Source organism: Benincasa hispida, chromosome 6, assembly GCF_009727055.1.
Source record: "Benincasa hispida cultivar B227 chromosome 6, ASM972705v1, whole genome shotgun sequence".
In the NCBI taxonomy this organism is placed as follows: domain Eukaryota; kingdom Viridiplantae; phylum Streptophyta; class Magnoliopsida; order Cucurbitales; family Cucurbitaceae; genus Benincasa; species Benincasa hispida.
Genome location: NC_052354.1, coordinates 36,468,954 through 36,479,486, shown reverse-complemented (window position 1 = coordinate 36,479,486; position 10,533 = coordinate 36,468,954). Strand labels below are relative to the sequence as shown.

The 10,533-nt window shown below is 24.5% G+C and overlaps 1 protein-coding gene across 1 annotated transcript in view; it reads left to right on the top strand.

Moving 5' to 3' along the window:
* Positions 1-6,041: 6,041 nt before the first annotated feature.
* LOC120080559 (putative inactive cadmium/zinc-transporting ATPase HMA3) overlaps positions 6,042-10,533 on the top strand; it is an 11,269-nt gene continuing 6,777 nt past the window's right edge. The window contains 5 exon segments of the mRNA XM_039035257.1: positions 6,042-6,552; positions 8,249-8,506; positions 9,618-9,715; positions 10,319-10,329; positions 10,331-10,473. Of these exon segments, the coding sequence (XP_038891185.1) occupies positions 6,327-6,552; positions 8,249-8,506; positions 9,618-9,715; positions 10,319-10,329; positions 10,331-10,473 (736 nt within the window). The 5' untranslated portion in view covers positions 6,042-6,326.

Sequence of the window (10,533 nt, the reverse complement as noted above, 5' to 3'; positions counted from 1 at the left end):
TCTGGTTTGATAAAAAAATTTAACTGAACTCCACAAAAAATTTCACTTTTAGTGACACTACAACATCAGGGTAAAAAAATAACGGCATATAGAACGCTACTCATATAAAATTTTATTGATGTGGATATGTCATTAAAAGATGAGTTTTAGCAACTATGGTCAACATGTCGTTGAACCTATTGTTAGGTGACAACCGCGAAGTTTTTAGTAGTAGTTTTTACCTCTTTACGATGTCTTTCACACATTACTAAATTTTTTTTTCTTATAGTGTTAATCAAACCATGAACCGTTAATATTCTCTCAATTAGTTATCTTTTAGTGTGGAATTTTTGTAAAAAAAAATTTCACCTTTTATATTTTTGTCTCGTATTACCTTTTTTTTTAATGATAATTGGTGTCTTTTTATCCATTAAACAATTTCCGTATGACTTAGAACAACACACTACTCTTAATAATTTTATCGAATGATGCGTTTTCAAAATTTAAAAATTCAAAATATGAATAAGTCATCGAATAAACTTTGTTCGAAAAATAATAAAAAAAACTTAAATTGGATATCTCAAAACAAAATCGTTATCAAACAACGAGAATTAATTAAAAAGTCAAAAAGTGGAGCTTTGAAAAGTGGTAATTTGGACAGTAGGCGATGGATCAAACAAGAATGAAGTAAACATATGCTCATAATGTTGGGATTTAAAATATTCCAATTCTATAAAGAGAATATATATGGAATATAATATTTTTAATTGCAAAAAGGTATATCCAACCCATTGGCCAAACTTTCAACTGCCCCTAAGTTTTTAATATCTTATATTATTTATATATTATAGTATTATGTGTTTATTATTAAAAAATTCAGGAGGAAAATATAGTTTTTTTTTTAACATTCTTTAAAAAAATGTGATAACTTATATCCTTTTTCTTGTTTAAAAAATCCGGACATTATTCTAAGGAATAAAATGGAAACAAAAAAGATGTTATATAAAATTTGAATTTTACAACGTTCATTACTTTTTATTATATATATATATATATATACACCAAGTTGATGCTGAGAAAAACAATAAAGTTATAAAATAAAAAAGAAAAAGCACGAAAACTAATTTTATTAGCCATTCTTTTGCAATGTCCTTATCTTTTTCTAAAAAAAAAATAATTGAATTATTTGATTTTTTTAATTCAACATTATTAATGAAGGAATTACAAAACTTAACATAAAGTGATATTTTCTAGATAAATTTTGTTTTCTTAAACATTTAAATTTCTTATTAATAAATGTTTATTATATGTGTTAGTACAAATACTAGAGGAAATTACGATAAAATTAAGATTATTTAGGTCATGTTTTAGTCTTCACATTTTTATACTAGTCCAGTTTTAGTTACTAAACAGTTTTTTTTATTCTTTTAGCTTGAACTTTTAAAGTAAGTACTTTTTTAGGTGATGTTTAACATGTTTTTATGTTCATATAATAATATGAAGTTCACATACATAAATATTCAAAATCACATTGTATAATAAATATATAGAGCTATAAATCTGAATTTCGAAGACTTTAAAGAAGAGGGTAAATACAATTGATGTTACTTAACTAAAAAGATGTATAAAAATTACTCGTAGATAATTAGGAATATAATTAAAACTATATTGACATTTAAAAATACATTATTTTATCATGCCATTGAGTAAATATATCATGATAATTATTCATAAAATAAATTGATGTCCTTGCTAACAAGCTACCACTATATAGAAGAATATAAAAAAGAAAAAAAGAAAAAAAGAAAATTGATGCTAAACTCCACACCAACTATGGTCTATAATTACCTAAAAAGACAAGAAGGGGGAAAAAACAAGATTCCCTCATCAAAAGTTTAAAAGCACTAAATTTAAATACCTATAATAATGTTGTCTCATAAAATAAAAAAACCTTCTTTTGCAAAGTTAATCCATTTCATCCATATTTTTCTTTAATTTTAGAATGGCTTTTTATGTTTTCTTTGCTTCACTCATTTTTACCAAAGGCCCTTTGATGCCTTTTAATTTTATGTTGAAGGGCTTTTTAGGGTTCTAGGTTTTCTTTTCCTACCCTTTCACTTTAGTATAATGGTTGGACTTCTATTCAAGATTTTGTATGAGATTATTAAATTTTGGTCATGTAAATAATATATTGGCCTAATTGAAACTAAAACAATTAAAATGTTTTAAAAACAAAAACCTAAATACAATTAGAATATTTATATATTTTGAGAAAACTAAATACATATATATTATAACCCACATTTTTCATACACTAAAAAAAAATGGTTTTGTTTTTCCTCTTTTTCTTTGAAATTTGATTTTGTATCTTGAACTTTTATTCACTTTATATTCTAGTAATTTGGTTAAAAATTACTTTTAGTCCTTAAATTTTTAAAAAGTAACTATTCAATCATTGAGCTTTCGTTTGTAATGATTTAATTTCTGAACTTTAAATTTTGTAACAATTTAATTTTTAAATTTTATTACGTAACAATTTAGTGTTTGTACTTTGAAATTTGTAATAATTTAGTCTCTATAGTAAAAATTAGTGTTAAAATTTAATTGATATTTATTGCATAAATAAACAAATAAACTAATTAGAGACTCAATATTTTAATAAAATACAAAATCTATATTATAAAATAATAAAAATTGACGTCTAATTTTGATAAACTTATTTATGTTAGGGACTAAATTATTATGAATTTAAAAGTAAAAGGACTAAATTGTTACATACTAAAGTTCAGAGACTAAATCGTTACAAAATTGGAAGTACAAAAACTAAATCGTTATAAATCAAAGTTTAGAGACTAAATGGTTATTTTCATGAAAGTTTAGGGACGAAAAGTGTTTTTTAATATATTCAGAATTTGAGTTTTAGTTTTCAAACTTTGGTTAAATTTGATTTACTCCATGATAACTTGAATATATAACATATGTAACTAATGAATAAAGATTGAGTTAGTCACATATTGTCAATAGATTACACATAATATCTTAACATTATGAAAATAAATTAATAAAAGTTGAAAGATTCAAAATGATATTTTAAAAGTTTGACATACCAAAAGAAAAAGTAAACTTTAGGACCAAAATCAAACTTTAAAACTTTGAGAAGACCAAATACAAATTTATACAAGTACAAAGACAAAATAGAATTGAGGCATAGTTAAAATTAAGATTAAACAAAGTTAATGAGAATTAAGCTAATTAATTAAGATTTGGATGTATTCTATAATTTTTTTAATAATTACTTTTTAGATCATCTTTAATTTTTTTTTTAATTAAAAAAAGTGACTGAAAATATATGTTTGCCTTTTATGTTTTCATTTTATTTTTTATATTGTGTTTTAAAAATACAACATTTAGTTAAAAATAGAACAAAAACGATGGGGAGACGAAAGATCAAACATCTGACATCAAGGAATGAAGTGGAGATCATTTATTGAGTAGGTTAACTCCCGTTAGCATTTAAACCGCTTTATATTTTAAGAACAAATTGATTACTACATATCATTTGTTTATCTATAAACATGAACAAAATAAAATTAAAAGCGAAAACGAGTATGGTTCATCTAATGTATCATATATATTAATAACAAAGAAGAATTATACTGTTTGAAACCTATGATTGCAAGGGATTTTCAATTTATAATGTATTTTATAATGAATTTCGTTGTTTGGTACTATAAGAAACATAATGATTTTAAAATTCGAAGTAATTTCAAATTTTGTTTAACTTAAAATTTTTTTTTAACTAAAATGTTCGAATTTTGCAAGATTTTATAGAATTTGAAAGTAAATAGTAATCATGAAATTTCTTTGGCAACGATTTTTTCGAGCAAGATGCTTGATTACTTAATTAGTTTTATCAAATTTTAATTTATAATTAACGCAACATAGTTAAAAGCTTATATTAGTAAATTCTTAACTTTCTTTTCTTTTCCGGTTACCATCCAAACACAAATTTTAAATACATTCATTTCAAATCTTTTTCGTTCCAAACAAAGTAATTAATTTAAAATCATTTATCAGATTTCGAATTACAAGATTTAAAATCATTTCTTAAATGTTCTTGAATCCAAACAGAAGGTTATGCATTCCACCCTCTATTGATCATCTAAACTTGTTTTCTCTTGTTCACTGGAGGATGATAATGAGGAAAATAGTTAAATTATTGTATAATTTAGTTAATATTAGCTTAGATGTTAGTTTTAGATTAATTTGTGTTTACTTAGTCATTTGTCTTCTTTATTTATTTTTGGTTAGGGACTTGACCTAGCTAATAATGATAAACAAAAAAAAAGGAGTTAAAACTAATTCAAACTATAATGACCAATATTTAAAATTATTTAATATATACTACAAAATTAATTAATTTCAACCAAAAATCAATTTTGAGAAATCAAATTAAAAAGCATATCCTCCTTTTGATAATAATTTTATTTTTTTATTATGTTTTTTCTATTTATGTTTGTTTCCTCACCATTTTCTTTATTAGGAGATTTTTTTTTTTAAAAAAAAACATTATTTGAGTTTGTTGTCAAATTTCAAAAGTAAAAATAAATCTTTATTAACTATTTTTTTGAAAATCACAAGTAGGAAAATTCGAATTATAGACATTATGATTCTTAACCCACTCAGATGTCAATTGAACTATGTTCGGTTTGATAAAATCATCCGTAAACCTATTTATTCAAAATGAAAAACCAAGAACCCAAAAAACTATTTCTTTTCCTATTAAACTCATATTTACACATACATATATGAATCAATATGTTCTTGAGCATATATGCCTAACCATAAGGGCTAAGAAAAACAAAAGAACTTAAGGTGGTGGAATCCCATGTGGTTTCCAAATTTCTTTTGGCAGAAATGATGTGGGTTTCCCACTAACCTCTGTCTCACCCAGTTCCTAATTTGAACTCCACATAAAAAATTTTATTCAAAGATATATATATATATAATATAAAAGAAAAAAAAAAAGCAAAAGAAAAGCTTTATTTTATTATATTCTATAGCATTGTATTCCTTTGAATATCTTCCATATTATTCTTTATTATTATTAAGATTATTTTTTTTTTTTTTTTTTTTTGAGTGATGATTCCCTTATGAAGTCCCCCACCATAATTCCTTCTTCTACTTAAGCTGTGTGAGGTTTGTTCTCTCCTTGCATACTCCACACATTTTGATCTTCCTCTCTAAGGTTTGCTTCACATTTCATCTCTCTCAAATATTTCTTAGTTATGAAAATATATTCTACTCTCATGTTGTTTTTTTTTCCTCTTTTGATGTAACATCTCGAGTTTTAAGTAAATTTAAGTTAATTATCTTAAATTAATAAATTTTAATTTTCTTTAATTTTTTGAATTTGGAGTCAAATTGAGATAATTGGAATAAGATGATTAATTTAAATTAATTTGATAAGAAGATTAAACCGTTTTAGATTTAAATTGATAAAATTTGAAATATTTGTAGTTATTTTGGCAAAAGATTTAGAAATCTTGTTAAAAAAAAATTTTTAGTCCCTAAACTTTTATAAATGTAACAATTTAATCGTTCCTGAACTTTGGTTATAACGATTTAGTCTCATGTACTTTGTGTAATAATTTAGTCATTATACTTTAAAATTTGTAAAATTTGTAACAATTTAGTTCCTATTTTAGAAATTACTGTTAATGTTTAATGAGATTTCTTGCATAAATAAACCGATAAACTATTTAGAAATTCAATATTTTTACAAAATACAAATTTATGTCAATAAAATAATAAAAAATTGACATATAATTTTGATATTTTTTAATGTTAGAAACTAAATTGTTACAAATTTAAAAATACAATGACTAAATTGTTACTTTATTTAAAATTTGAGAATAAATTATTACTTTTATAAAATTTAGAGACCAAAAGTATTTTTTTACCCACAATTTAAGAAAAGAAAGGGAAGAATTTGGAATTTCGGAACTCAGCGAATAAATGAATAAATAAATATATATATATATATAAACACCATTCACACCTCTCTCATCTCCCAGCCTGTTCTCTTTCTATATATCTCACGCAAAACAAGGTGACCCATTAGAAGAAGAAGAAGGAAAAAAAAAAACAAAACCTAGCAGATGCCTGCAGCCGGATCCCGTCGTCGCCCGATTGCATCGGTTTTAGATGAAACCTGATGTTTAATCTGATACATTGAAAAGGAGAATTAACTAGTTATATTTGTATGTATATATATAATTTTGCAGGGAAATAATTAAGAGATATTATTGTTTGAGAAAAAGAAGGAGGTAGAGAATAAATTAGTGATGGGTGATCAGGAGGCATTGGAGAAGAAGAACAAGAAAGTAGTGAGAGAAAACAAATTGCAAAGAAGCTATTTTGATGTGTTGGGAATTTGCTGTTCTTCAGAAGTTCCTTTGATTGAAAACATCCTCAAACCCCTCGAAGGAATCAAACAAATCTCTGTCATTGTCCCTACAAGAACACTCATTGTTGTTCATGATTCCCTCCTCATTTCCCAACTTCAAATTGGTAATTCTTCTTCTTAATTCTTTTACTTTATTCATCGCTTTAATTTCGAGTTTAGGGTTTAATCGTATGTGTTATATCCGATAATAATATCCTCGTCTTGTTTATTTAGTCCTAACCCTTACGAGTCTGTTTGATAAGAAATCTGAAAAATAAAAATTCGAAAACAAGAGATTCAATTAAATGAAAACAGAGTTTTATCAAATATGTGTTTGGTAGTAGATTCAAAAATTAGATCATATATATAAATCATAAAATTAGTTGTACTTGCACACTAAATATTTAGTTGATAATAAATTTTTTTATAAATATGTTTTATGTAAAAAATTTGTATAGTTATTATTCTTTTGATAATATGTAATTTATAATACATTATATAATACATAATTTGATTTTTAAAAAGTGAATTGCTGTATTTTTAAATGTTTTTATTTTTATTTAATATAATTCTATGTTTAAGATTTTACTTTATTTACGCCCACATCTTAATCTTATTACTTAATTAAACAATTCATTTAAGTTTGACTTAATTAGTTTGTTCAATTCCAATGATGAAAAATAGTTGGGAAATATTTAAAGAAGTTGTGAAGTATTTAAAGAAGTTGTGAAGTAGGGGTGAGCATGATAGATTGAAAAATTGAGTCGACTGATCAAACTCGGTTGATCGGAAAAGAAGAGTAATCGGTCGGTGTTGGTTTGAAAAATTTTCAAATCGAAAAAAAAAAAACTAAAAGATAAAAGCGACCAAATTGATTGATGGACCAAAACAACTGACCGACCAACTTTTACTCTTTGATAGTTAAAGTTGGTTTAAACATTTACTAAGTCGATCATAATCAATTCGATGACGATTTGATCGAAAAACTAATTTCAACCGATCAATACTCATCCTTGGTTTGAAGTATGAAAAAGTCTATCCTTTCATTCATGCATTTATCAAACTGGAATAATATATGAATCTCATAAAAACCACACATTTATTGGTGATTGGTAATTTTATTATTATTCTTTTTTTAAAAAAATAAAGTTCATTAAAAGACTCAAATCTCTTCATTTATTTAAAGGCTAAACAAAATAGTATAGAAGTCCCATACTAAAAATAAAATAAAGTTATTCATAAATCTACTAAAAATAAAATTGTATCGAATAGATCATTATAGTACTTCTAATTATATGTTCAATAGGTTTGTAAATCTTTAAAAAATGTCAAATAAGTTAAAGATCTATTAGATACAAAATTCAAAATTAAACTAAGATAAATGAGGTGTCAAGAATGTGTCAACTTAACTGAGATATTCTGATACATCTACTAACTTACACTATGGATTTTTTTCAAAAAGAAATTCAAAGTTAAATTAGGATCTATTGAACAAAATTTAATGTTTTAGGATCTATTTGAAACAAACTTGAAAATTTATAGATTATGGTCCTTTTTAATAACCATTTAAGTTTTAGTTTTTTAAATTAAAAAAAGTAGTTTTCAAAGAGTAGTGTTTGTTTTACCATTTGACTAAGAGTTTCAAGAAATATAAAAATCTTAGTATGAAATTTAGTATATATTTTTAAAAACATAAAACTAAAAACATAATTGTTATCAAATGAAACTTAAATTATTGTAATTGAACCTAATAAATATTAAATAAACATACTAATTTGTAACCAAAAAAAAAAATAATTTGTTATTGTAATTATTTGATAGTGAAAGCTCTAAATGAAGCAAGATTGGAGGCAAATGTACAATTAAATGGAAAGGGAATAAGCAAGAAGAGATGGCCAAGTCCTTTTGCAATAGCCAGTGGGTTGCTTCTAACGGCGTCGTTTTTGAAGTATGTGTACCACCCGTTACGGTGGCTCGCCGTCGCCGCCGTTGCCGCCGGCATCTTTCCCATTCTTCTAAAAGCCATTTCCGCCATTCGCCACCTCAGAATTGATGTCAATATTCTTGCTATTGTTGCTGGTAAAGTTAAATTTTCATTACTTTTTATTGACTATATTTTATATTTATGTATGTGAAATTTTGCTTTACAAATAGCAATTTCGGAGTTTGTTTGGTAGGCAATCTAAAAATTGAAATTTGAAATAAAGAGATTCAATAAAGGGGATTTTCAAAAATTAAAATTAAGAGAAATTATTTACACAAAATAATAAAATTTAAATCTTATTTTATAGAAATTGATAGAAGTCTATCAATGTCTATTAGTGATAAAAACTGATAGAAGTCTATTATTGATATTATGTGATAGATGCTGATAAAAAAAATATTTTTTTTACTATTTCTATAAATAGTTTGACATTTTTTCTATATGTAAAAATTTTCCTTCAATAAAAGTAGAATTATATTTCACATATTTCACATATGTGTTTTGTAGCATATTCTGAAATTGAATATTAATTCAAACAATTGTTCAAAAAGTGTTAGTTGATAATATATTTATAAATCATAAAATTAATTGTAGCTACCCCACTAAATATTAGATTTAATATAAACTATTATGAAGTGATTTATGAATTTATTTTACATTAAAAATTTTGTAATCATAATTTACAATACATATTCTAATAAAATAAAAATAATTTAACATGAATGGCTACATTTATTAGCATTTTTATCTCTTTTTTATACATAAATTCTACCTTTTAAAATTTTAAATTAAAAAATATGAATACAAATTTATTTTTATAAAATTAATTTTCATTATTTGAAACATAAAATCCGAAAACAATTTTAAAAAAACAAAATCCAGATTACTTATTAACAAACATAGTTTCATTCAATGAAAATTTGAAAACATAAAATAATTAGATTAATTACGTCAAAGAGACTCACACCTATGATATGTAACAACTCAATTAAATTAATAAAAGTATAAACAAAGGTATGGAAAATAATTTATTAGCACATTAATTAAGACTAAAGAATAGTATATAATAGTAGAGTTTGAATTCTTCTCCACCATAGTCCCCTTAAATTTTCATTTTTATTTGGAAAAATTTAATGTTTCATCAGTATACAATGATACGTATTTATGCTAATTGAGCTATATGGTTAATATCGTTAATTTTGGCAGTTGTGGGGACAATTGCAATGGATGATTACATGGAAGCTGGGAGTATAGTATTTTTGTTTTCCATTGCTGAATGGCTTGAGTCAAGAGCAAGCCACAAGGTTAGCCAAAATAATCATAATCACAGGAATTATTTTGACCGATTTGGAAACTATTTTCGATTTTTTTTTTCACAATAGTTCAACTTTAAAAAAAGATCGATTTTTTTAGTCAAATTTTAAAAATATATATATATATATATTTTTGTTTTTAGAATTTACTTGGTTTTTGAAATGATTGGTAAAAAGTATATAACAAACCAAGAAGTCTAAAGGTGAAATAAAGATGTGTTTATAAGGTTAAATTTCAAAAGGAACAATTGTAAATATAGCAATCAGACTCAAAATATTTGTAAATATAGCACAATACAAAACAATTTATAGATATAACAAAATTTAAAGTCTGTTTTCGCAGTCTAACAATGATAGACTAAATCATAATAATAAGATCTATCAATAATATACCATATTCTACCAGCGATAGAGTATTTCACCGATAGATTTTGCTATATTTGTAACTATTTAAAAATGTTACTATACACTTAATTATTATTTCTAAAAGTACTACCAAATGCGATAACCCTTTTCAAAAATTAAAAAAAAAAAAACATAAATGGTTAGCAAACGAGTTGCAAATCTAAATGAAAATGGAATTTCCACTCATAGGCCAATGCTGCAATGTACATTGATGAGCTTAGCCCCTCAAAAAACATTATAGCTGAAACTGGAGAAGATTGTGGATGCAAAAGAGGTGAAATTAAACAGTGTGTTGGCTGTGAAGGCTGGAAGAGTTATTCCCATTGATGGTATTGTTATAGAAGGCAAAAGTGAAGTTGATGAAAAAACTTTGACTGGAAAAAACTTTCCCAGTTCCCAAACAC